Genomic DNA, 27143 nt, shown 5'->3' on the forward strand with positions numbered 1-27143 from the left:
TGATGTGGCCACCTATCATTGGTTATTATCAATGCATGTTTACTGTTTTGGTTGGATGACTATTTAGAGCTTAAATACATATTTTTCCTTATATCCTTATCTAATTACATAGGCCTATATGTGATCCACATTTCTAACATAAATAAATGAAATATCCTACTTTTGACAATATACTGTATCTAATGTATTTATCTAGATGTTACTGTAATGTTGTATCCCATGTTATAGTCTACAATTTGTCTTGTCTGTAATATTTCTGTCACAAAACAAATTCAAATTTGTTGGTTGTCTATTAAGTGTGAATAAAACTTAGCACATATTGTAGGCACATGGATTATTGTTATTATTTCTATGCTAGCTAGCTATAATCTATACACATTTGGGCTAGCTAACATTTGCTAGTTACCCAGCAAGCTAACCAATACATTTAACAGAAAGGGTCTAGCTTTATGGTAACATTTAGCAAACCAGAATTACCATAGCTGTATTATTTTCATGTGGTAGTTAGCCACGTTTTGGTCAGTTAGTTAGCTAGCTGCCACAGCATCAATGGCTGTAGATAGCTAGCTAGCTATATCCTATAGTTTTCTTCTAGGGAAACAATAGCTATTTCTGCTAAGTTTATTAGCTAGCCAATTTATACATGTGTTGTGTCATCCAATAATTTATTTTCAACTCAAAACTTTAGCTAGCTAGTATTGGCTGTTTGAACTGCAGCCACAACATCAGATTGATTGGGAATTCACTGACTGGCTATAGCTAGCTAACTAGCCAGATCTCATTATCTGCATATGAGTGATCGTTGTTGACATAAATGTATTTCCCCCAGATGTACAAGTGGCTTCTCACATCATGTCAGTATAATCTGTTTCATGTCTGATCCAGAAAAGGGCTCACAAAAGCCATGTCTGTAGCTTGTGTTGCTTGCAGTAAGGGCATTGTTCTTTCTTTTTGCCTAATAATGATGTCATCCTTGCATTTTATGCCCAGAAAATGACATCTTCACCAAAAACTAGAAATGAAAGCCAAAATGTTGTGATACACAAAAATGCTGTTGAGGACTTTTTAATGAAGCCTGCATGAGCATTATTATTAAGTGTTAAGGTATTTATGGAGACCTTTGCCTGTCACCTTTAAGATCCTGGAGTGCATCTTTAACTGAACTGATATAATCAAAATGTAGGCCACAAAATACCTGATATATGGGCCTAGAGTCTGATAATTGAATTGCAATAACACATAACCTGATGTGAAGGTTCTGCATTTCAAGTGGCTTACAAAAGACCGGATTGATATCCAGGCATACTCATAGCATCAAAGCAAACGCACAACTGAAAAGAGGGGAGGAGCGCAAGTGGAGCAAAACCACCTCCGTGCTTCTGTATGCGTTTATAGCAAGCATGGCAGGCGATAGCGAGACAAGGGTGGACAGTCAAGCCGAAAACGAGAACGCTATTCGGCAACCATTCCTCATCGGGGTAGCCGGAGGGACTGCCAGCGGCAAGGTTGGCATTGTGATTTTTATTAATTAGAAATGTTATGTTTTTATTTTTAACACTGAATTGTCAACGTGGTTGAAAGATGAGAACTCCCTGACCGCGTGGCTCCTGTCATGACAGACCAATGAATTAATTTGTCCCAATAAAGCTCGTTTGTCCTTTAATAATTTCTTGAAAAACATTGACATTTATAAAGCGTGTATAGCAATAGGTCCTGTTTGGCAATAATTTAACCCACTTATGTGGCTGTAGAGAACTGGCCTTAATCCAACTTGCATTCATGTATGTCTTTGTCTATAACCCTATCAATTCGTGTACAAATAATTAAATATTAACACAAACAAGGATTTTGAGGGGAATCTACTCCTGTGGTTTATTCAATTCAGAAAGGGCATTTATGACATCCGACGGAACCGAAAAGCAACTAAACTCAACGATTTACGATGGAGTTGAGCGGCGACTAGTGTGGGCGGACTGGAGCTAAAGCAGCATATACAATTTTAGTTTATCAAAAACTACTGATTTCAGAACGGGTGCTGAAATCAGTAGTTTTCTTATTCATAAAAAAATATATAGATATGTATATGTGACGTCGAGCTCCAGTCCGCCCACTGTTAATATTCACTTTCTAATGCGTCGACAGGACCAGCTGATTACACCTGGCGAGCAGTGAAAACTGTCTATGCACCATAATTCGCGGCACAGTAAAATAAATAAAAATTCTAAACCAAGAGCGCAACATCGCGAGACTTCCTGGAATGCTTGCCAAACAGACTTTGTCAGGGTTTGGGGTTTGAAAAGTCAATGAGAGAAGTAAAAAAAAAAAATCTTCCTCAGTAGTTCATTTTCTAGAAATCAAAAGGCACGAAGTAGATTCGAGGTAACGTCTTTAGTATTTGAACATGTTATTACTCCAACCTCGTGAAAGTGACAAACATACATTTTTCATTTTTGTCAAACAGCTTTAGTCCAGAGTGTCTGAGTTGATGGCTTGCACATGCGCGATACGACCGTTAGACAAGATGACGTGTTACTTACGCATGAGTTTAGCTATCCAACGTCGCCATGACATCGCCTATAAGTGATTTGGAATTTCGATGGGCTAAAACTGCTTTTCCAATCTTCATACTGTAGCCTACTGTCTTGGGTAATCTGTTTCACATCTTACCTCATAACGTGCAAGGAGGTAAGCCTCGGTCTACGTCAGTGTGTTGCCGTTTTTTCCGTGTAGGCTACTGTTCATCATGGTACAGTAAATAATACGTGCTCTTCTCTCCAGAAGCAAGAATTCAACCATGCCAAAGTCTATTATTCACAACATGACATCACTTTATAATCTAGCACACTTATATTGACAATTGTCTGCCAGGTAAACAGGTACTCTAAACATGTGGCCTTTCAAATGCACCTCCCCCCACCCCTCTGAAGAAAGTGACCGTTATCTCTTGTTTTTCTGTTTTTGTTTTTCACTATCTACCTGAGACCGTCCTAAAAAGTCCCCGGAAATGGCTGATGGCCTTGCAGCTATGTCCTCTGCTGTATTGTGTAGTCTCTGCTGTCTCAAAGATTTGAATGAGTATCCCTCTCTTTTTCGAAGGTTGCATATGTTATTTTTTTTATCATGTTTTGAATAGTATTTAAGACGAGGGAGGATTTATTATGGTCAAACCCATTTCTTGTCACAAGTCATATTGTGGAACTATACACTATAGGCCTACTGAGCCAGGGAGAGCTTTACTCTGCTAGCCTGGTTATGCATCCACCATATTTCCTGAAATATCCAAGCAAGCACAACAGTTCAGGTTAGCACAGTAGGCCTTAGGGCTGAGATACTTAGGTGCCGATACATTATGTATTGAAATTCCATATATTGCAATTCGATGTTCCAAACATATTGCTCACCATATGTCTACTGCAGAGTGACCGAGATAAATAAATGTTCTGAAAACAAATGGGCTCCCTATTTAAAAACAAGATTGAATACAAGCTATGAAGGAAAAATATCGGAGTACAGTAAACCAGTGCAAAAATAATATTGCAATATTGTCAAAACGATACTTTATATCATCAAAAATAATAATCCCCCATCACTAGTAGGCCTACTGTCAGTCAGGCACAATTGTACTATTCCTTCCCAGCTACGTTTATTTGACCTTCAGCTGTGTTTTGTCATAACAGCCAGTGAGCTGACCATGTAAAAATAAAAAAAAAGTCCAGATTTTTCTCCCCCCAAAAGTTTTTTCCTTTTACAGTACAGATTGCTATACCCACTGTAACTGATCATGACATAGCTTGTCAATTGTCTTTATGTACCTCTGACGTAGGATTGCAGGCTAAACGACAGTTTAGCTTTTTTGGACACAATAGAATTTTGAACTGGGGCAGGGGAATGTTTAGTCAGCGTTGGCAATAGAAGAGGTAGACTTTGAATGTATGTCTGACTGACCCATGCTTGGGCAAGAGACCTGGCCTGGTCCTTTGTAACCAAGAGCAGTTTCGGCAATCACTGTTTTATTAAGGGCTTGGAAGAAATGTGAAACTACAAAGGGATCTGGTATTGGGAGAGTTGGAGCTCTCAGAAACCTCACAAGCACTAACCTGACAATCATCTCTCTAACATTTGTTTGCTTTGTAATTTTTTGTAGAAAGTTTGAAGAAAATAAATGCAGATAAGAAATTGAGTAATGTACATCCTCTATGAAATGCTGTTCTAGAGCATGAATTGTGGTCCACTTGATGCTCCTTTGCGTGTAATATTTCTTGGTATCATACCCCACAACAAACGAAAGAGAGAAACTACCAGTAGAGCCACCTGTTTATCCGACAGAGTTTTTTTTCTTCTGACAAACCTTTCTGGGAAGTCAGTTTAGGCTGAATGTATGAAGTCTGTAGGGCCCAGGCCCAACTTGCGGATTATTAGTTAAATGGATTGATAGTGTGACCCGGACTGGTGACTAAGTACAGTGAGTCCCATCAAATAACATATTGTGGCTGCATGAACATCTTGTAATGCCCCTTATTTGACATCCTTGAACTATTCCCTCTGAATGTAGATTGATTTATAAACGTGTATTGAATCCAGACAAATATATTCTGCTTTATCGTCTTGTAATATCTTTGCCCTGTCTGAGCTCTTTTCAAGGAGACGCAAATGTATTTTTCACTGATTGGTAGCATGCATTTTCCTCTTCTGCTGCAATACATTTTCCCTTCTCTAACAACAAGTTCAACTTGACCCTAATGTCTGTTGCCAGTCATCTCTTATTCTGATCTCTATTAGGCCTGGAGCAAGCAGTTAGATTATCATGGCTGGTGACACGTGTAGGTGCAGTGGTCTAAGAATAGCACCTCGATATTGACTGACCGACATCCTGTCTACTGTGGTGTGCCTCAGACTTGGTCAGTAGCAGCCTTACTGTTCTCAATGACACAAGTCTGGTTTGGACTTAATTTGTTAAATAATGTTACAAGACTTCATGTGTTGAAAAACATTTTTGAAAGTGACTTCATCCAAGTAATTTCTGCCAAGGTTCCACCCAACAGTGTTGTTGTCATAATGTGAGATCCTCATTACTGATCTTATTATCCTATTTGCTGTAGGCCCACTCTCCTCTTCCTTGAATTGGCTAATGAACCGTAGAGACATGTCTTTTGGGCTGTACTGCGAGATCAGTAGGGATGGGGTAGTGCCCTTTTGGAGTTATTAATATTAGTATATTTTCCAATGTAAAAGAATGCTGTCACTTCCTCCTTGTTCGTTTAGGAAGAGCTTAGCCACGCGTGATGTAGTCAACTAGAAACCAGCAAGGTGACCACACCCAGGGGCCCTGAGTCAGAGAGGCCCGATGAGTAAATGAGGATTCTAGCTGTAAAATAGGTCAGAGTATTGCAAACATCTAAGAACATTTTAAATGAGAGCTGTTGCACATTTGGCTTCTTCTGTACTGTCTGTACATCTATGTAATAGTCTGGTAACAATATATTCAATATCTCCATAGCTCAGTGAACACAACTCCACTCTTACATCTTTATGGGTCACAAATTTACTTCAGATAACACTATCTGACAGACTTAACTGTCAGTCTCTCGCTCCTCCCTCTGCCCATGGCCAGTCGTCTGTCTGCGGTAAGATCATGGAGCTGCTTGGTCAGAACAAGATTGACCATCACCAGCGCCAGGTGGCCATTCTCAGCCAAGACAGCTTCTACAGGGTCCTCACACCGGACCAGAAGGCCAAGGCACTGAAGGGGCAGTTCAACTTCGACCACCCAGGTATTTATGTAATCTATTTATTTATCTGGATACCATGTCAATCGCTAAATCGTAGTCGTATGGTATATGTTAACAACTAGCAAATGTAGCTTTATCCCTTGCTTGCTTTCCAGTGTAATTTTTTTTTTTTTTAAGAATATTTTCTCACATCCCTTTGCTCTCTCATTGAAGATAAATAGTTGCGTTGTTGAGTTTATACTCAAAGGATACTTCTGTTGGGCTTTTCCCCCTAGTTCTTAGAAATAGAATTACCATAATTCCTGGAGAGAACTAATGGTTTCTACATGTTCTGCCTTGGGGCCAATGACTGCTGTATTGAAAATCTGTCTCATTCAGAGTACATACTTAGCAAGCGGTGCCTCTGGTAGAATGTGTAGCAGAGTAGTCTGTCTCAGACAGTGTGGTAGATAATGTTTGGGCCCTGGTCAAAAGTAGTTCACTAAATAGGTTGCATATCAGCACAGACGCTATCCCCATAGCAACATGCCACCTTGTGGGATTAGATCTAGATCCTATGGCCTGGCACAGTGGCACCAGCAGAAACATAGACATTGTTCTGAGTGCCTTTGCTCTCTCTCTTCTCAGATGCATTTGACAATGAGCTCATCGTCAAAACGTTGTGGGACATTTTGGAGGGCCAAACAGTGCAGATCCCAGTGTATGACTTTGTCACCCATTCCAGGTCAGTGGTTAGGACACTCACTCCACTCACTCACTCACTCATCTCATCTCCTACACATTGTCCTCTCTCTGGTGTGTGTGTCAGGAAGGAAGAAGCGGTGACGGTGTACCCAGCAGATGTGGTGCTGTTCGAGGGCATCCTGATGTTCTACTCCCAGGAGATCAGGGACCTGTTCCAGATGAAGCTGTTTGTGGACACAGATGCAGACACACGGCTCTCACGCAGGGGTGAAACCTTAGACATATATATTCACTATTTCATTGGATGAAACACATCAAACTTGTGAGTTGTACAAAAACACCAGGGGGCTTCCAATACAGGGCCTGGAGGGCATGAATGGGAACCGGATGATGAAGTCTAATAGTTTTGTAAGAATCTTTTCTGAGAAATCATTCTGAAAGCTCCACTCCCGTTCTGTGTTCCCTCCGCAGTGCTCCGAGACATCAGCGAGCGTGGAAGGGACCTGGAGCAGGTGTTAACGCAATACATCACCTTTGTTAAGCCCGCCTTTGAAGAGTTCTGTCTGCCAGTGAGTACTTAGCTATGATACTGCCACAACACGTATTCTAAGAGCCTTGGACCAATCAAATTATGTCAATAGCTAGGTTTCCATCCAATTGTCGACAGATTTTCATGCAAATATTCTAAAATCCGCATTTTCCCGCCAGATATGTTTCCATGAAATTGACTTGTTGTGGATAAAAGGCTGTGCGTGATGTAGTGCACATAAAACTTACTTTTGCGGTTAAATTCCCATGTACCAAATAAAAAAAAATACAAGTTAAATGGGTTTCCATCGCAATTTCAACTCTACTGATGGGTTTTGTCACTACAAAAGTTGTTATTTAGCGAATATACCCACTCTGGTCTTGGCACGTGCGCTTTAGCCAACAGCTCGCAGATACAGTGCAGGTATAGCCTACATGATGAGATTATTATGGACAAAAAAAATTATTATTTTTATTTGTCAAACGGCAGCCAGGAATCGATCATGTCAGCAGAATAAGACGCTCAATATTTATTGGAAAGGAGCATTAAGCTGCATTTTCACCACCCTGTGAAGTTCATCATAGCTTATTTAATCTGTAGCCTAATAAACTGCATGCTTTCCTGAGTCAGTCGGAGGACCACACACAACATATCATTGCATGACTCCAAGTTTATCATATAAAATATGACGGTTATTATATCAATATTTGCACATAGTTTCCACCACCATTTCTCACAATACATTTTACAGACATGAAAAGATCCCACCTTGTCAAGCGTATTTTATTTTGTTGACAGTTGGAAAGTTTAGACATTTGTTGTTTCCATCTTTATTTTATTTATTTAACCAGGTAAGCTAGTTGAGAACAAGTTCTCATTTGCAACTGTGACCTGGCCAAGATAAAGCATAGCAATTTGAGTTACACATGGAATAAACAAAACATAGTCAATAATACAGTAGAGGGGGGAAAAGTCTATATACAGTGAGTGCAAATGAGGTAAGATAAGGCAATAAATAGGCCATGGTGGCAAAGTAATTACAATATAGCAATTAAACACTGGAATGGTAGATGTGCAGAAGATGAATGTGCAAGTAGAGATACTGGGGTGCAAAGGAGCAAGATAAATAAAAAATACAGTAAGGGGATGAGGTAGATGGATGGGCTGTTTACAGATGGGCTATGTGCAGTGATCTGTGAGCTGCTCTGACAGCTGGTGCTTAAAGCTAGTGAGGGAGATATGAGTCTCCAGCTTCAGTGATTTTTGCAGTTCGTTCCAGTCATTGGCAGCAGAGAACTGGAAGGAAAGGTGACCAAAGGAGTAATTGGCTTTGGGGGTGACCAGTGAGATATGCCTGCTAGAGCGTGTGCTACGAGTGGGTGCTGCTATGGTGACCAATGAGCTGAGATGAGGCAGGGCTGTACCTAGCAGAGACTTGTAGATAACCTGTAGCCAGTGGGTTTGGCGACGAGTATGAAGCGAGGGCCAACCAACGAGAGCGTACAGGTCGCAGTGGTGGGTAGTGTATGGGGCTTTGGTGACAAAACAAATGGCACTGTGATAGACTGCATCCACTTTGTTGAGTGGAGTGTTGGAGGCTATTTTATAGATGACATCGCCGAAGTCAAGGATCTGTAGGATGGTCAGTTTTACGAGGGTATGTTTGGCAGCATGAGTGAAGGATGCTTTGTTGTGATATAGGAAGCCGATTCTAGATTTAATTTTGGATTGGAGATGCTTAATGTGAGTCTGGAAAGAGAGTTTACATTCTAACCAGACACCTAGGTATTTGTAGTTGTCCACGTATTCTAAGTCAGAGCCGTCCAGAGTAGTGATGCTGGACGGGTGGGCAGGTGCGGGCAGTGATCGATTGAAGAGAATGCATTTAGTTTTACTTGTATTTAAGAGCAGTTGGAGGCCACGGAAGGAGAGTTGTATGGCATTGAAGCTCGTCTGGAGGTTAGTTAACAGTGTCCAAAGAGGGGCCAGAAGTGTACAGAATGGTGTCGTCTGCATAGAGGTGGATCAGAGAATCACCAGCATTAAGAGCGACATCATTGATGTATACAGAGAAGAGAGTCGGCCCGAGAGTTGAACCCTGTGGCACCCCCATAGACTGCCAAGAGGTCTGGACAACAGGCCGCCGATTTGACACACTGAACTCTATCAGAGAAGTAGTTGGTAAACCAGGCGAGGCAATCGTTTGAGAAACCAACGCTGTCGAGTCTGCCAATAAGAATGTGGTGATTGACAGAGTCGAAAGCCTTGGCCAGGTCGATGAATACGGCTGCACAGTGATGTGTCTTATCGATGGCGGTTATGATGTCGTTTAGGACCTTGAGCGTGGCTGAGGTGCACCCATGACCAGCTCTGAAACCAGATTGCATAGCGGAGAAGGTACGGTGGGATTCGACATGGTCGGGAATCTGTTTGTTAACTTGGCTTTCGAAGACCTTAGAAAGACAGGGTAGGATAGATATAGGTCTGTAGCAGTTTGGGTCTAGAGTGTCACCCCCTTTTGAAGAGGGGGATGACCGCGGCAGCTTTCCAATCTTTGGGAATCTCAGACGATACGAAAGAGAGGTTGAACAGGCTAGTAATAGGGGTTGCAACAATTTCAGCAGATAATTTTAGAAAGAGAGGGTCCAGATTGTCAAGCCCGCCTGATTTGTAGTGGTCCAGATTTTGCAGCTCTTTCAGAACATCAGCTATCTGGATTTGGGTGAAGGAGAAATGGTGGGGGCTTTGGCGGGTTGCTGTGGAGGGTGCCGGGCAGTTGACCGGGGTAGGGGTAGCCAGGTGGAAAGCATGGCCAGCCGTAGAGAAATGCTTGTTGAAATTCTCAATTATAGTGGATTTATCGGTGGTAACGGTGTTTCCTAGCCTCAGAGCAGTGGGCAGCTGGGAGGAGGTGCTCTTATTCTCCATGGACTTTACAGTGTCCCAGAACTTTTTTGAGTTTGTACTACAGGATGCAAATTTCTGTTTGAAAAAGCTAGCCTTAGCTTTACTAACTGCCTGTGTATATTTGTTCCTAACTTCCCTGAAAAGTTGTGTATCACGGGGGCTATTCGATGGTAATGCAGAACGCCACAGGATGTTTTTGTGCTGGTCAAGGGCAGACAGGTCTTGAGTGAACCAAGGGCTATATCTGTTCCTAGTTCTACATTTTATTTTTTTGAAAGGGGCATGCTTATTTAAGATGGTGAGGAAAGCACTTTTAAAGAACAACCAGGCATCCTCTATTGACAGGATGAGGTCAATATCTTTCCAGGATACCCGGGCCAGGTCGATTAGAAAGGCCTGCTCGCAGAAGAGATTTAGGGAGCGTTTGACAGTGATGAAGGGTGGTCGTTTGACCGCGGACCCATAGAGGACGCAGGCAATGAGGCAGTGATCGCTGAGATCCTGGTTGAAGACAGCAGAGGTGTATTTAGAGGGCAGGTTGGTCAGGATGATACCTATGAGGGTGCCAATGTTTACAGATTTGGGGTTGTACCTGGTAGGTTCCTTGATAATTTGTGTGAGATTGAGGGCATCTAGCTTAGATTGTAGGACGGCTGGGGTGTTAAGCATATCCCAGTTTAGGTCGCCTAACAGTACGAACTCTGACGATAGATGGGGGGCGATCAATTCACATATGGTGTCCAGGGCACAGCTGGGGGCTGAGGGAGGTCTATAACAAGCGGCAACAGTGAGGGACTTATTTCTGGAGAGATTCATTTTTAAAAGTAGAAGCTTGAACTGTTTGGGCATAGACCTGGATAGCCTGCAGAGTTCTGTCATACTATCTCAACAGTAGATTGTAACACCGCCCCTTTAGCAGTTTTATCTTGACGGAAAGTGTTGTAATAGGGGATGGAAATCTCAGAATTTTTGGTGGCCTTCCTAAGCCAGGATTCAGACACGGCTAGGACATAAAATAAAACGGTGAGAGCTACCCTAAACAACAGTATACAAGGCATGTTGACATTCAAGAGAGGCATAAAGCAATCACAGGTGTTGAGTGGGAGAGCTAAGTTAACGGGTTAACGGGTAAGACAACTGGTAAATGGTGATGAATGGGCAGAGGGTCAGTTAGCTACACTCAGGGCCTGAGTTCGAGGCTGGGGCCGACAGATAAACAAAATGATGTACCATGTTAATGAACAGTCCAGCAGGCATCAGCTGTGTAGCCGAGTGATCATAGGGTCCAATGAGCAGCAATAGCGAGCGGGAGACACGGTGTTCAGGAAGCTAGCAGGCCGGGGCTAGCAGAAGGGTCTTCTCCGTCATCCACGACGCAGAGGCCGGTTGAGAATACATCGGCCGAATTACTTACAGCAGACCAGTCGTGATGGATCGGCAGGGCTCCGTGTCGACAAAGGGTCCAGGCCAATTGGCAAGAGAGGTATTGTAGTTGGTGTACTTCGTTTGCTAGCCCGGGAGATGGGCCTAGCTCGAGGCTAACTGGTGCTTGCTTCTGGACAAGGGCGTTAGCTACAATAGCCACTCGGTAGCAGCTAGCCAGCTAGCTTGCGGCAGGAATCCGGTGATGTAGTGGGAAAAAGCAGTCCAATATGCTCAGGGCTGATATCGCGCTGTGCAGACTGGCAGGGATTATACGGGCTAAAGCGGCTGGTGTCTAAAGGTAAAGGCCGCTAGCAGTGGCTAATTAGCTGGCTAGCTTCTGATAGCTAGCTTCTGATGGAGGTTCCAGTTATTGGGTCTCAAAAATAGCAGACCCTTACCACATTGGGTGAGGCGGGTTGCAGGAAGGTACATTTTAATTCGAAATTGGAAAAAGAGATTAAAATGAATATTTACACGGGACAAAAACAAACGTCTTACTGCTACGCCATCTTGGTTAAGATGTGATTCAGATCGTATTGCTAAACATGTTTATTTCTTCGCCCCCTGTAGACCAAGAAGTGTGCTGACGTGATCATTCCCAGAGGAGCAGATAATCTTGGTGAGTTTGACTGTTTGTTTCTCAAGATTGCTGCCTTATGTAAGCAAGCAGGCTGTTATGTGACAAACATCACTGACTCATTCTTGGACACATCTTCCCAGAGAGTCTGCCATTTACATTGTTAATCAGTCCAGTCTCTTACCCTGCGATGGTTAATTTACTAAAGGCGGATGTGAATGTGATGGCTGTTTTGTTTATTCTACTGTCTTGAGATAGATAGCTGTTGTGACCTGTGATTGGTGAGGCCTATACATGGGAAGCAGACTAGATTAGCTGTTTTGTCCTGGGAATGTTTCAGACTGTCTCTGTTTTGGAATGTCAAGGTCAATTGTAGATTAAAAAAAAAAAAAAAAAAAAAAGGTATTTGCAAACTGGTGCTTTTAAACTCTGGAACTTGTTCTGCTTACATTTTACCTGAATAAAATAGGAATGGAACACTTAACGATTATCCTTCAATGTGTCGTCCCCCCCCCTCTCTCCTTAACAGTTGCCATAAACCTTATAGTTCAGCACATCCAGGACATTCTGAACGGTGGTCTGACCAAACGCCTGAATGGCAGCCTTAACGGTTACGGAACTCCCCGGAAACGACAGGTGTCAGAGTCCAGCAGTCGGCCCCACTAACTGCACCGGCCCTCTCTGAACACCAGGGAGCTAGGGATCGATGGAGGAGGGCTCATCTGTACATACCTGTCTGCTACACTGTATTTAAAAAAATAATAATAATAATAATTTCTCTAGCAAGAATATGCAATGCCTTCATTTGATTCGTTTTTTTTCACTGGATGATGAAATGTTTTGTAACGGAGGAAGAGGATTAGCTCTTCGATTTTGAACGGTTTCAGTTCAAAGGTGAAGCAGTTATTTTATTTATGTATTTTTATTTGATATTCTGGCCCCTTTTGAGCTTGCAGATGTTAATAAATGAGGAGGAAGTTGGGTTGATCTTGAGCCCTTGCTGTGCGTTCAGTGGTCAGTGCATTTTGATTGGTCATGTTGTCTGTCTTTCTGTACTGTTGGTTTGGAATGGAAGGAAGGACGTGTGACAGATTTTATTTGTTACTGAGGGAACTCTGAGAGACACACACACTACATGTTCTTGGAAACGATCCAAGAACTGAGATGCAAAACTGAATGCAATTCACCTCTGTAGACTCCAATTTAGCAATTATTTGATTAACTGACGTACATGTACCTGAGAGCACTAATCATGTTTGACATGGTATAGGATACCACTTCTCACATTCCTTTACTCTGCTACCACCCTTTATCATTTGCCTCAGTGTTACAAGCCTACTCTTGAGCTAGTGAAAGAAATTCTCAGGCCCTTCACAGATTATCTGCCTTTGCTCACCAATTCAGCGGCTCAAAGCAACTTAATGTTTTCTCCATCTGAAAAAAAAAACAGAACTACTTGACTTCACAAATCAAAGCAGTGTTCTTAGTTTGTACATAGTGTAGTATTATTTACCCTCTTGATGTTGCTCTTTTTCAATCATTTTTCAGTGTTTTCACAGTATTTGCTTGTTACCATGCATCTTGGAACAAACAACCTAAATTTGAGGACATAACAGATTGATTTGTCTTTTTCAATCTTTACCTCGACCAGTTTTGTGTAAGGTGGCTGACAACCCAACCAAATAAATAAACCGCGTTCTATACTTGGCCACATGGCCCCCCTGAAAACCTTACACGGTAGTTTGTAATGCCCCCATGTCAATTGAATTCTTTGGGGCTTCAACTTGTAACTTTTTTTATTTAATAAAAAAAGCTCATGCTCTTGAAGGATGAGATCACTTGAACTGCCTCTGTCTGAACATCAGTGAAGTACATATTCTTTACATAAAGTTCTTTCGTTGTAAGGGTTCATTTGATAGCGGTGTTTTAAGCCTACAAATATTGTAGGTTGCCTTGAACTGCAGGATCGTTTGAGGTAAATTTGCACTTAAAAAAGATGGAGATTGTCCATGTTAGTACAATTGACTCAACAAGCATTAATATATTTAATTTATCTTTACAACTGCTATTTAATTAACAGTGTATTTCATCAATGTACAACTGCTTTGTTTTCTATTATTTTGTACAATTTTGCATCACCAAAACATTGTCCTTTAGGAGTAGGCTCTCGGGTCATTCATATACTTTAATTCCACGTCAAATTGCCTCGCCATATATTGTTTCATTTATCAGTGATGTATTCAAATCAATCAAAATATACTGCAATATTCCCAGACTGATATTAAAAGTGAGATTATGGTCTTGTTAACATTCACTCACTGAATTGTGCTAGTAGTGTTATACTAAAGGTTGTACTGTATTGCAATGGGTAGTCTACGATTACAATAGATTGTTTTGCTTTCAGAAATATAGGTATTTAAAAAAGTCCTGACTGCTGTGTTGTTTCCTACCTCAAAATATATGATACCTGTATGCAAAGTGTATACTGTAGGTTTTTTTTTCTCTACATTTCCAGGGCCAATGATGGGCATGTCACACTGTTGTTGTGCATCATCAATACTTTTATTATTAGCTTCAAATTGATTGATCATTGAAATGAGAAATGGTTTCTAAAGTACTGTGTTCACTCCATGATTTAGCTATCTAATTTGTGAGATGTAGAACTAGAGAAAGTGAACTTATTGATTCACATGTCAGCACAGGAACTTGAGATTTTGCCTTTGAAGAGAAAGAGAAGACTATGGATATAACCTTAAACACTAGTAATACGATGCGAAATGGCCTAACTTTAATTTGATGTACATTACCTTTCATTTCAAAGGCCTTCAAAAAGTCAGTCAAGTACTATCTATCATAGGCAGCCATCTTGCAGACGTTCAGTAACAAATGAATTCCCTTGCTCAAATATATTATGGTCCGAAAGGCTGTGGATGTGGATTGTCTGTATGTCAGTCATTCAAATGTTGCTTTGTGTCTTATTGCATACATTTAGCTTCAATGTTGGTGATGAAATCTGCTGTAAATGTCTGCTCATTTAACTCAATGACATGATACCATATGTGCTACTTGCTTGCAAGAGATAGCTAGCTAGCTATTGTACTGTATTTGTTCCATGATCAGGGTGTAACAGTGAATCAATGAGACAGTAATGTCAGCTGCCTCAGTGTGAACACTAACTGTATGTATGTTAGAATCAAACACATTGAAAATAGTAATGTGCTATACAGCGGTGGTGGAAAAAGTACCCCATCCCTTCTGCCTCTGATCTGGGGCAAACTCCTGACACTCAGACATCATTTACAAAAGATGCATTTGTGTTTAGTGAGTCCCCCAGATCAGAGGCAGATCTTGATAACTGTGAATTGGACCATTTTTCTGCCCTGCTAAGCATTCAAAATGTCATGAGTACTTTTGGGTGTCATGTATGGTATGGAGAAAAAAATACATTATTTTCTTTAGCAATGTAGTGAAGTAAAGGTTGTCAAAAATATAAATAGTAAACTACAGATACCTCAAAAAACGACAAGTAGTACTTTAAAGTATTTTTACTTAAGTACTTTACACCACTGCTATACAGTATGTGAAGAATGAGGCCTTTGACACATAGCTCAGGCATTGTTGTACATGGCTGTAGCATGGAAGAGACCTGTGATGAGAGAGGAATAAATAGTATGACTATAACCAAAACTGTTACCAGACCAACAAGTAAAACAGAAAACCAGGTTACCTATCAAGTTGTGATGGCCATGACTTAACTGGTTTACCTGAAAGTTGAAATTATTCAACAGTAAAAAGTAGGGATAGATGTTCTTGTTGAAACACCTGGATATGAATACAAGAGCAATCATAACTGTATTATAATGTACATGTATTATCAAACAGGTTGTGTATCAAGAAACTGCAATCAAACAATGAAATAAAGTTTTTGTACTATGGATGCTATGTATGTGCTTTCTTTACAAGATTCAGAGATGGAGAAAACAATATAATTGGATTGCCAGTAATAAGGAATATGCTGAATAGAATAATATAAAAGATCAGTGAAACCATATCTTTGGGACCCAATCATGAAATAACATGGTATTTTAGTCATAGAAAGGTCGATATATTGCTATGGTTTAAGTGACATCCGCTGGTTAAAATCAATAGTTTTGAGGAGATGGAGAAACTCCATTAGAAATCGTATTAACGCCCGTTGTGTACCTTTCCCACGCGTCGTCAATGGGCTGCGCGCTGCATTCTGGGAGATTACAGGACAAGGAGTGCACTCCTTCAAGCAGTAAATGGGAGTCAATTGGGCGCTTGCGCAAAAACCCAACATTAGCATGAATTACGTCAACAAGAAGTACAATATTACGAATATTTTCCGAGATGTGAGCTAATGAACTTATTTTCTGTAAAATAATATAGCTTTCAAATCGTGACATTGCGTACTTTCGAGGAAAATAGGCAGGTTATCGACTCATACCCTGACTTTAAGAAGGAATTGCGTGACGATTATTTTAGCAACCGCATGACGCAGCATAACCACGTAAACGCGATTGGTTAACAGTCGGCTGGGTGGGGCGTAATACGTCTCTCTATTCATCGGCTGGTGTGATTCCAATTTCCTCCTTTCTAAGTATCTCTGTTAAAATCCACATGCTGCGTTCAGAACAACTGTGAACTCGGAATTCTCTGACTTGCGACCTCAGCTAGTTCAAAACAACTGGGAACTTGGAATAAAACGAGCTCCGACTTAGAAAAATCGTTTTGAAATCGGAATTCCAAAACGGGCCTCTTTCTAGAGCTCGGACTTTCCGACCAGAAGATCATTGACGTCATGATTTGACCTCATATTTTTCCAAGTTCCCAGATGTTTTGTACGCGGCAACACTACAGCACACATGGCTGATCCTGACATCATTGCAGAAATATTGGAGGTGGTAGGTGTGGTGAAGTTCTCGGAACTGGACCGAGGGTCAGGATAAAGATGAGTCTGTGACAGTAGGAGTGAAGGTTTTGGAAAAAGTGGACCCTTGCCTTTTGAATGATTCATTTGTGGTTTCAGGGTGGGTGAAAACAGAGTTGAGAGCTGTGGAATCGGTGAAGGTAACCAGAAGTGGTGTTGTAATAAGTGTTTATGTTTCTGCTGGTCAGACGGAGCAGGCGCTCCGTGTTCAACGAATGGAGGCAAGAAATGTGAATTGTTTTTCTCTCAAGTAAAGGCCGCCATTGAAAGGAGTGATTACTGGGGTAGTGGTAAATGTGAAAGCTGACCAACCAAAGGGGAAGATTTCCAGTGTTTGTGATGCTCGTTGTTTGGTGCAACGCAGACAGGGTGGCATGAGTGGAGAAACAGGAAGTCATTATCTATCACTCCAGTGTTAATGCTAAATTGTAATTATTTTGCCACTATGGCCTATTTATTGCCTTACCTTCCTAATCTTACTACATTTGCACACACTGTATATAGATTATTTTTCTATTGTGTTATTGACTGTATGCTTGTTTATCCCATGTGTAACTGTGTTGTTTTTGTCAAAGTGCTTTGCTTTATCTTGGCCAGGTCGCAGTTGTAAATGAGAACTTGTTCTCAACTGGCCTACCTGGTTAAATAAAGGTGAAAAAATAAATTGTATATATATGTGTGTATTCTTTTGAGTTTTGATGTTGAGTCTTTGCCCGACAAAGTGATGTTAGGATATATACGTTATCCTGTACGAGCTTTTGTGCTGAATACATTAGGTTGTTACAGGTGTCAAGCGTATGGGCATGTGGCAGCAGTGTGTAGGAGGGAGGTTCCTAGGTGTGAGAAGTGTGCAGAAGGTCATGAGACAAAGGAATGTATAGCATTGGGGAAAGTAGTGGTATGTGTTAATTGTAGGGGTGCCCATGGGGCTGGGGATCAGAAATGTCCTGTGTGAGAGAGGCAGGCTGAGGTTTCCAGGGTTAGAGTAGTGCAGGAGTTGTCATATGCTGAGGCGGTGAAGAAAGTAGAGGAAGATGGGTTAAGGGGGAGGTATCCTGAGAGGAGTGGTGTGAGCAGTAGATCTGTACCAGTACCAAGGGATAAATCAACAAGTTATATATGTTTCAGTAAGATTGGATTTTTGGCATTCATAGCAAAGGTTATCAACTGTACTGCAGGGTTGGACCGTAAGTCACAGAAAATAGAGGTTGTGGTGGCAGCTGCAGAGAGGTATTTGGGTGTGCAAGACTTGACATCAGAAGAGTTACAGGGTGTGTTAAGAGGTGGTGTCCCATCCTTTCAGGCTGTAGACCTTAGATGGTAGGGTATTTGTTGTATTCATGCGTTTTTTTTGTTCATTTTTTTCCAAGCAAAGTATAAGGGAGTTATACTCCAGTCTAGTAGGTGGCGGTAATGCAACATTTATTGGATGCCAACTGCTGTTAAACCTCATCGAAGAAGGTGACATCATTGCAATGCGACAACTCGTATGCGATCACGGAGAAGCGCAACAGCACGCATGCGTGTTGAGATTTTCTAAAATACCGTCAAGAAAGTAGTGTGCTTTCGTTGATTCTCAAGGACTGCTCAAACACTGTATTTGCAGTTTAGAATGTCAACGAGTGACTTTTATTTGAGATATTATGTCGGGCACAAGGGAAAGTTTGGACACGAGTTCTTGGAATTTGAGTTTAGACCAGACGGTAAGTTAGGCGGCAATTTGACTTAATTAGCAACATTAGCCAGCTAGCTACGCATGCAAACGACTGCTTGCTAGCGGCATTTCCTAATTTATTTGAGCGCATATAGCTCGTTTTTGTAGTCGTGTGTTCAGTTATAACATGATCTCAGAAATACTTAAATTGCGTCGTTAACAATAACCGCAATGATTTATTGTATCCAGCTAGCTATGTAGCTGGTTAGCAAACTAATGTATCAAAAAAGGCTTGATTCGTTTTCAGGAGGTTTAAACACTTATGTGAACTAACGTTACAAACAAATAACCACTCTGTGCAACAATAGCAGTGTATCAGAATTCACAACAAACGTGACGATAACGCAATAAATGTAACTCTTTTCAGGTAAGCTGAGGTACGCGAACAACAGCAACTACAAGAATGATGTCATGATCAGAAAAGAGGTAACTTACACTGAACAAAGTTATAAACGCAACATGAAACAATTTAAAAGATTTTGCTGAGTTAATATAAGGAAATTAGTAAATTCATTAGGCCCTAATCTGGATTTCACATGGCTGGGAATACAGATTTGTATCAATCACAGAAACCTTAAAAAGAAAGGTAGAGGCATGGTTCAGAACCAGTCAGTAGCTGATGTGACCACCATTTGTAGCAGATACGTCTTCGCATTGAGTTGATCAGGCTGTTGATTGTGGCCTGAGGAATGTCCCACTCTTCAATCGCTGAGTTGCTGGATATTGGTGGGGACTGGAACGTGCTGTTGTACATGTTGATCCAGAGCATCCCAAACAGGCTCAATGGGTGACATGTCTGGCGAGTATGCAGGCCATGGAAGAACTGGGACATTTTCAGCTTCCAGGAATTGTGTACAGATCCTTGCGACATGGGGCCGTGTATTATCATGGTGAAACATGAGGTGATTGTGTCGGATGAATGGCACGACAATGGGCCTCAGGATCTCATCACGGTATCTCTGTGCATTCAAATGGTCATCGATAAAATGCAATTGTGTTCATTGTCCGTAGTTTATGCCTGCCCATACCATAACCCCACCGCCACCATAGGGCACTCCGTTCATAAAGTTGACATCAGCAAAACGCTCGCCCACACAACGCCCATATGCTGTCTGCCATCTGCCTGGTACAGTTGAAACCGGGATTCATCCGTGAAGTGCAACACTTCTCCAGCGTGCCAGTTGCCATTGAAGGGGAACATTTGCCCACTGAAGTTGGTTATGACACCGAACTGCAGTCCGCTCAAGGCCCTGGTGAAGACAACAAGTATCCAGATGAGCTTCTCTGAGACGGTTTCAGGCAGTTTGTGCAGAAATTCTTCGGTTGTGCAAACCCAGTTTCATCAGCTGTCAGTGGCTGGTCTCAGACAATCCCGCAGGTGTAGAAGTTGGATTTTGAGCTCCTTTGCTGGCGTGGTTACACATGGTCTGTGGTTGTCAGGCTGGTTGGAACTATAGATATTTTTCTAAAATGACAAACGTGGTTTATGGTTGAGAAATGCACATTAACAACAGTTCTGGTGGACATTCCTGCTGTCAGCATGCCATTTACATGTTCCCTCAACTTGAGACATCTGTGGCATTGTGTTGCGACAACTGCACATTTGTGGTATTTTATTGTTCCCAGCACAAGGTACATCTGTGTAATGATCATGCTGTTTAATCAGCTTTTTGATATGCCACACCTGTCAGGTGGGATGGATTATCTTGGCAAATGAGAAATGCTCACTAAGAGATGCAAACACATTTGTGCACAACATTTGAGAAATACGCTTTTTGTGCCTATGGGAAGTTTCTTGAATCTTTTATTTCAACTAATGAAACATAGGACCAACACTATACATGTTGCTTTTTTTCTTTAGTGTTTAAAGGATTTCTTAGTTACATTGATCAGTGTACGGCCCATCAATCCAATTTCTATGTGGGATGCTGCTTAAAACGATTGAATATGCCATCAAAACCTTATTGTGATTGTTCTCCACTACAGGCGTACGTACACAAAAGTGTGATGGAGGAACTGAAGAGGATCATAGATGACAGTGAGATCACCAAGGAAGATGATGCACTGTGGCCACCCCCAGACAGAGTGGGCAGACAGGTCTGTCCATTCACTCACACATACCTAAATAAGTACTGATACTTGTACAAGCATGGAGTATGTTGAGGAAAGCAGAGCGTCTCCTACTTATTGTGCACTTGGCAATGTCTAGCCAAAGCCTGTTTACTTAGTGATTTTAGCCCTCCTGGGGTTGTGACCTCGGTCCTGTCCGCATCAGACTTCAACAAATCTGTCCAACAAAATAAATTGAACCGGTGTTCTATTCTGACCCGTTTAGCACAAGATGGGACCTGGGAATAACCCCAGAAGGTTACAATGATTTAGTGAAAGTTATTTATTTAAAAAAAAAATTGTGGCTTGAATTACTAATCATGTCTGGGGAGAGTTAACTTTTCTGAACTCTTAGGAGCTGGAGATCGTCATTGGGGATGAGCACATTTCCTTCACAACTTCCAAGATTGGTTCCTTGATTGATGTCAACCAGTCGAAGTAAGTAATAATACTACCTCAAATGATCTGGGCACTCTTGGAAGGATATATTCCTCCAATTTCCAAATTGACCCCTAGCCTCTATTTAGTAGTCACTGGTTGAGAACTGAGGATTTCATAGATGTAAGCAGAATAGTGTAAATTATACCTAGCTTACACCTATGTAATGCTCTCAGTTCTGCATAGTGGAACTGGGGGCCAGCTTCTTAAAAAAAATGTATTGTGTTTTCCAGGGACCCAGAAGGCCTCCGCGTGTTCTACTACCTGGTCCAGGATCTCAAATGTCTTGTCTTCAGTCTCATCGGACTACACTTCAAGATCAAGCCCATCTAAGAGGAGTGGATGTTTTTTTCTCTGTTGGAAAATGTTTTATGTTCGCGCCGATTACAACATTTGTACATTTACTTTTGATCGATCTGTTCTTTTTTTATTTTAAATAAATGATTGGAAAAATGCCATGTTTTAATAGCCTTGCTTATCTATACATTTTTTAAGTTATTTTGGCTGTATGAAAAACAGGTTGGAGATTTGCACAATACACTGTTGCTCTTGCCCTACAGAGGTCAGTTTATTTCCTGATTTAGCCTCTGTTTCAATTCTCATTAGGAAATGTGACTGAGAATGTGATTTTGCGTCCTTTGGTCTGGGTGTCTCTTGAATGTGTGTGTGTGTGTTCGAATATGGGAAGTGTTTGTATTTTCACTGCCAAAACAGTACAGTCAGTCACCCTTCTAGATAACTTGAAACCGTCTAACCAGGTCTTGTCTGGTAGTAGCCTAGACCAGGGTTTCCCAAACTCGGCCCTGGGTGCACGGTCCGGGTTTTGCCCTAGCACTACACAGTTGGGGGTGGGGGACGAGTTTGGGAAATCCTGGCCTAGATTTGCTAGCAAGCTAGCCAAACTTCTTTCGCCAATTAGACTTTGAATAGCCTATCTGTGGAGCTAGTTAAGGACCGACAAATAATGCAATGTTAAATGAGACTTCATGTTGTACACCTTTGTCTCATTAAATGCTTTTAATATTTGTATATGACTTTCTACAATTTAGTTGGTTTGAGGTTAATTAAGTCATTGACATTTTAAAAAAGTGTAATTTACTGATCTCTAATTAGCTCCATAGGGATATCGAATGTCAAATCTAATTGACCATGGGTAATACGATCTGGTTGCGTGCAGCTGCGCACCGAATTGATGATTACTTGGGTGCTGCCAGCTGTGAGCAGGGTTGAAATAAACCCAACCAAAGGAAAACTGTTACGGTACCCTTCATTCCGTGACAAACCAAATTTTCCTAATTATCTTGCAAATTTCTGTTTTGGGCGAGACTGAATTTCTGACAAATTATTCTATTTGCACTTTGTAGTACATTTTGACACTAGAAAAAATGTTTGACTCATCGGTGCCACAGGCCGTTTTAAAAATGAGTAGTTGCTTATTATGTACAAAACAATGCGGTCACCCCGCTTCTGTTTTGGTACAAAGCTGAGAGATGAGCCTGGAGAAATTAATAGACAGAAATAGACGGAGCTATGGATGCAAGGATGACCATCCATGGTATCAAAATGACCATGTTTTTAGGCTATACAGCATGTTTCAATTTACATGTTTAACAAACATGGCAGTAAAACAAGCTTATATTTTAGATTATGGTGGGGTACCTATGACAGTTGAACTAAGCTCATGAGGCATTTATAAGTTATATTCAAGAATCAATGGGTATATAATTAATTCACGAGTCCAAAAATGTATGTAGAAATTAAGGATTCCAGCTTTAGTTAGTCTAGCCAAAATTTACAATGAGAAAATATGCATATACATTTGTCATTTTGAAAACATTTTATTTTACACTACCCCAGTAAAGTTGTATGTAATACATTACCAGTGAACATTCCATAAGGCATATAAGGAAATAAATCTGCCTCTTAATAGCAAAGGTCTGAGGTATTGCTTTAAAATGTTTTTCACATCACAAATCAAAGTGGAGATTATAAATTGTCATACAAAGCTTGCTACACAGCAAAAAAGGTCTCAAGAACAAAGTGCTACTCTGAATATCATACATTATTGATATATTACTAGATTTATTTTCCATATCAAACTAAAGGTCTTTACATGAAGTTAGTATTGATAAGGCTCTTGATAGATACAGTACATTGTAATGCCAGTTAGAAAGGGAAGAAACATTGGTTCAAACACACTTGGAGATTTCATTGTTCTTCTTTCAAAATGTATTTGATGGGCATTTTCTTGGGCATCTATTATGATTTTGATATGGACAGAACATTCATAGTTATCTACCTGACAGTATAGGAATATGCCCTCTACTGACCTATGCAGAGCTTGTGTTCGGTATCCCCTCTTATTAATCCATACCATCACTTCCAACCCACACTCTATGCTTGAGGGAAAGTACCTTTAAAACCTGACATTCACCCCAATGTACTATACAACTGCAGTCAATCATGGACTGAAGTGGAAGTTAGAATTTGCATTTGTAGTGGAGGTAAAAGTCAGATGGACTTTTCTTTAGCTGAGAGGCTTTCCTTCAAGAACAGAAGAAGCAGAGAGTTCTCCGAAGAGTCCTTGAACACCTCATTCTGGAAGCGCGGCACGGCCACGCCGTCACCCCACGAGCGCTCAAAGTTGATGGCGGCGATTCCGGATTTGGTCATGATGATGCTGAATGACTTGTCATAACAGCGGTTAGTGCCGTCCCCGTGCAGCATGTTGTGGGAGACGTGGATGTGGTCCTTCATGCTCTCGTCGTCCAGACACAGACAGAAGAGGGTGCTGAATTGAGCACCGGAATTGAATTAAAAAAATATATTTAAAAAAAATAGTACATACATTAACAAGATGTGCATCTGATCCCAGAGGATATAACTTGGTCCTCAATAGTAAAACAAATATTATCTAATGATAAAAGACAAGACAAAAAGTTACAAAACACAAACATTAAACTTGAAGGATAACAAAATATTAACCTCTCCATTCCCAGCGGCCAGAAGCTTCTCCCTCAGTCCTGCTCATGTGTCCCTGTTCTCACTGGTCAGCAGCCCCAGTGGGTGGGCTGCAGCCGGGGTCGGGTCTGACAGGATGTACTTCAGGTGGGCCTGGATCTCCGCTGGCTTCACCAGGTTCCCATCACGTCAAACACATACATGTTGCCTTGCCTCATCACCAGAAGGTGCCGTCCTTTCGGGTCTGTGAAGAGCTCATCTTTCCCTTGCTTAGGGATGCGAGTGGCATTGAAGAGGTGGAAGTACTGAGACATGTCCAGATGTAACCGATGTGAAATTGGCTAGTTAGTTAGCGGTGGTGCGCGCTAATAGCGTTTCAATCGGTGACGTCACCCGCTCTGAGACTTGAAGTAGGGTTGCCCCTTGCGTTGCAAGGGCCGCGGCTTTTGTGTCGCGATGGGTAACGATGCTTAGTGGGGTGTCAGTTGTTGATGTGTGCAAGGGTCCCTGGTTCGAGCCCAGGTTGGGGCGAAGAGAGGGACGGAACCTACATTGTTACATTGATGCTGTTGATCCGGATCGTTGGTTGCTGCGGAAAAGGAGGAGGTCAAAGGGGGGGGTGAGTGTAACCGATGTGAAATGGCTAGTTAGTTAGCGGTGGTGCGCGCTAATAGCGTTTCAATCGGTGACGTCACCCGCTCTGAGACTTGAAGTAGGGTTGCCCCTTGCGTTGCAAGGGCCGCGGCTTTTGTGGCGCGATGGGTAACGATGCTTCGTGGGGTGTCAGTTGTTGATGTGTGCAAGGGTCCCTGGTTCGAGCCCAAGAGAAGAGACGGAACCTACACTGTTACACAGAGGGTAGGCGTTCACCATGAAAACTCCATACCTACAAATGAAAGAACATGAAGAATGTAACCACTTGTGAACAGTTTTTTTTTAATGTTGTTTCTTTTGAATAGTTACTTGTTATGTTTCACTATATTGGATCACTCCAATATATTGGTATCACTCCGCGGCGGAGGGAGTACAGCCAAGGTGAAGATTTACAGATTCACTCCTGTGTACACCTGTGTCACGGCTGGGGTCCGCTCCTATATGTAGACCCCATGGCCGCGACACACGTTCTCTTTCATTTTCTCGGTGGACGTCCGTATGGTTTGAGATACAAACTTTCTGAAGTTCACTTGGTAAGTCACTGGTAACTGTAATATCTTGCGTGGAAGTATACTCACTGGCTGTTTGCAGCCTGGAGCAGCTGGCCACACGGACAGCCCCTCCTCTTGAGTGCTCCACTCGCTGCGAGCGGTTGATCGGCATCTTTTGCCCGTAGTTTGTCGTACTTGTGTTTCATTAGCGTTACACTACGACTCCGTGTGCATCCATTAGTATGGTGGCTCTTGCTGCCACAAACTGTAATTTACTTTATACAACTTGCCGACTGTTTTGTTCTATGTGTGTGTTGCGAATTACTTTAACATGCTGCTCCCCACGCCGTAGGGTCTCTGCTAATTATCCTGCAGGGTTTTTCTTGTACCGTGGTGGGCTTTCCACTACGTTGAGACATTAACTTTGGAGTTCTGTTTTTACTGCTTGGATATTAAACCAGCTAGGTAATTTTGCAGTTGGCGTAAAACAAAAACAGAAATAAATCCATTACCTGGTTGCTGTTTTTTTGTCTGCCTGTTTTTCCCACAAGTGTCTTCCCCTGTGTTTGCAGAGGTACTGGGTAATTTATCCCTCACCGGGTTCCTATTCCTCTAAGGGTCACGACATAGCTCTCCCAAGGCGTCGGACCCCTGCTCCGTGGCCTTGTTGGCTTGGCTGAGCTTATGGCTTCCCTTTGTGACAGGTGTGATGGTGGCATCCCCCTGGGGATCCGCATACCTCGTGTATGCACTGCCTGGGTTTGAGCCACTCGGAGAGGGTAGTGGAGCGCCGTACTGGATGCCTATTTGGTGTTCTCAGAAGTGGGTCGGACAGGCTCGGGCTCAGGCTGGGGACGAGCTCCCTCCCTCCCTCAGGAGTGGTGCGGCAGCGAGCTGTTAGTTCCTCTACTAGGCCCAGTACCCCTCCCAGGATGCATGGCCGGAGCCACCGCAGGCAGAGCCCATCTGCTGTCAGTCCTGGACGGGGGCATGAGTCGGACCGCTCGGACCACCTTGAACGGAGGGCGCATGCCCTGCGTCAGGAGGTTGATCGCGTCGATGGCGACGACAGCTGTTCCCTGTTGGCCAGTGATAGGCTGTTCCTGGGGGGCGATGCTGGCAATGTTCACCACCGTGAGCGGGGCTACCAGGCTGACATGCCACCAGCGGGGCTTCATCGGCCCCCCACCCCAGCGTCTTGAGAGGCTATGAGGAGTCTACTCACTTGGCTAGCCACTGCACTGGACATCAACTGGTGGACAGTGATGACTCTCCATCTGTTCCCATCTCTGCTGAGTTCTGCGAGGCCTTGCAGGAGGGCCGGGCCTCTGCCAGGGCAGAATGCAAGACTGAAGGCGGGACCCCCCCAGAGTCTTTGATGCAGATTTGAAAGCCACATATGGGTCCCTCTGCTCTCTTGGTCGCCTTACCAATGCAGCCATGCTGCTGCAGAACTACCTGCAGACTCTGTTTCCCTGGCTGCAGGAGGGCACATAGGAGCTCCTCCGGGAAGTGATGGAGGTGTCTCGACTGCTTTCCCTGCTCTATAGGGATGTGTCCGGCGCCATCTCTGGCTGGCCCAATCCAGTGTGCCAGCTGCTCTCCTGAGCACATTTGCCACTCACCCCTTCACCCCAGGGCTGGCGTTTGGCCCAGGGGTTGATGACATTCTAGAGCAGGACGATAAGGTTCATAGGGACCGGGAGACCCTGAGACGGTTCATGCCGCCTCCGCAGGCCCTGGGTCCAAGGCAGACGGACTGTTGCTACCCACCTGCACCCGATCGACGGTGGGGTCCCTCTCCTGCCCCATCGCCTCGTGCTAAGGGAGGACAGCAGGGAGGGGCACAGCGTGAGGTGAAGCAACAGCCTGTTTTTCCCCACACAGGTCTTACTCGGTTTTTGCAGAGGAACTGGGTAATTTATCCCTCACTGGGTTCCTATTCCTCCAAGCAGGTCACGACATAAGCTCTCC

General features: G+C 42.6%; 3 protein-coding genes across 4 annotated transcripts; 2 read left to right on the top strand and 1 right to left on the bottom strand.

Annotated features, from left to right (window-relative positions):
• The first annotated feature begins 1288 nt into the window (after positions 1 to 1288).
• On the top strand, positions 1289 to 13695 carry LOC106584056 (uridine-cytidine kinase 2-A). Of its 2 annotated transcripts, none has more exons than XM_014168875.2 (7): positions 1289 to 1505; positions 5612 to 5771; positions 6357 to 6453; positions 6538 to 6680; positions 6885 to 6982; positions 11845 to 11893; positions 12381 to 13695. In XM_014168875.2, the coding sequence occupies exons 1-7, from the start codon at positions 1401 to 1403 to the stop codon at positions 12515 to 12517; spliced, it is 789 nt and encodes a 262-aa protein (XP_014024350.1). In that variant the 5' UTR covers positions 1289 to 1400; the 3' UTR covers positions 12518 to 13695. The 2 variants fall into 2 exon arrangements, with proteins under 2 accessions (XP_014024350.1, XP_014024351.1); XM_014168876.2 differs by lacking the exon at positions 1289 to 1505 and adding an exon at positions 2119 to 2685.
• A 4535-nt stretch (positions 13696 to 18230) lies between these two features.
• On the top strand, positions 18231 to 21518 carry LOC106584057 (protein mago nashi homolog). The gene is made up of 5 exons (XM_014168878.2): positions 18231 to 18505; positions 18884 to 18942; positions 20503 to 20613; positions 20981 to 21063; positions 21297 to 21518. Exons 1-5 carry the CDS (start codon positions 18415 to 18417, stop codon positions 21394 to 21396), a joined length of 444 nt encoding a protein of 147 aa, XP_014024353.1. The 5' UTR covers positions 18231 to 18414; the 3' UTR covers positions 21397 to 21518.
• A 565-nt stretch (positions 21519 to 22083) lies between these two features.
• On the bottom strand, positions 22084 to 24405 carry LOC106584058 (carnitine O-palmitoyltransferase 2, mitochondrial). The gene is made up of 2 exons (XM_014168879.2): positions 24049 to 24405; positions 22084 to 23854 (listed from the first exon to the last, which is right to left on the bottom strand). The coding sequence occupies exons 1-2, from the start codon at positions 24054 to 24056 to the stop codon at positions 23575 to 23577; spliced, it is 288 nt and encodes a 95-aa protein (XP_014024354.1). The 5' UTR covers positions 24057 to 24405; the 3' UTR covers positions 22084 to 23574.
• Between the last annotated feature and the right edge of the window lie 2738 nt (positions 24406 to 27143).

This window comes from Salmo salar, chromosome ssa23, assembly GCF_905237065.1.
Source record: "Salmo salar chromosome ssa23, Ssal_v3.1, whole genome shotgun sequence".
Classification (NCBI taxonomy): domain Eukaryota; kingdom Metazoa; phylum Chordata; class Actinopteri; order Salmoniformes; family Salmonidae; genus Salmo; species Salmo salar.

What these genes read in the sequence shown, in the direction of transcription:
- LOC106584056 (XM_014168875.2), top strand. Translation starts at nt 1,401, where the DNA reads ATGGCAGGCGATAGCGAGACAAGGGTGGACAGTCAAGCCGAAAACGAG. An exon ending in CACACGGCTCTCACGCAGGG is followed by an intron (nt 6,681 to 6,884) that starts GTGAAACCTTAG and finishes TTCCCTCCGCAG; the next exon opens with TGCTCCGAGACATCAGCGAG. An exon ending in TTGAAGAGTTCTGTCTGCCA is followed by an intron (nt 6,983 to 11,844) that starts GTGAGTACTTAG and finishes CGCCCCCTGTAG; the next exon opens with ACCAAGAAGTGTGCTGACGT.
- LOC106584057 (XM_014168878.2), top strand. Translation starts at nt 18,415, where the DNA reads ATGTCAACGAGTGACTTTTATTTGAGATATTATGTCGGGCACAAGGGA. An exon ending in ATTTGAGTTTAGACCAGACG is followed by an intron (nt 18,506 to 18,883) that starts GTAAGTTAGGCG and finishes AACTCTTTTCAG; the next exon opens with GTAAGCTGAGGTACGCGAAC. An exon ending in CAGACAGAGTGGGCAGACAG is followed by an intron (nt 20,614 to 20,980) that starts GTCTGTCCATTC and finishes CTGAACTCTTAG; the next exon opens with GAGCTGGAGATCGTCATTGG.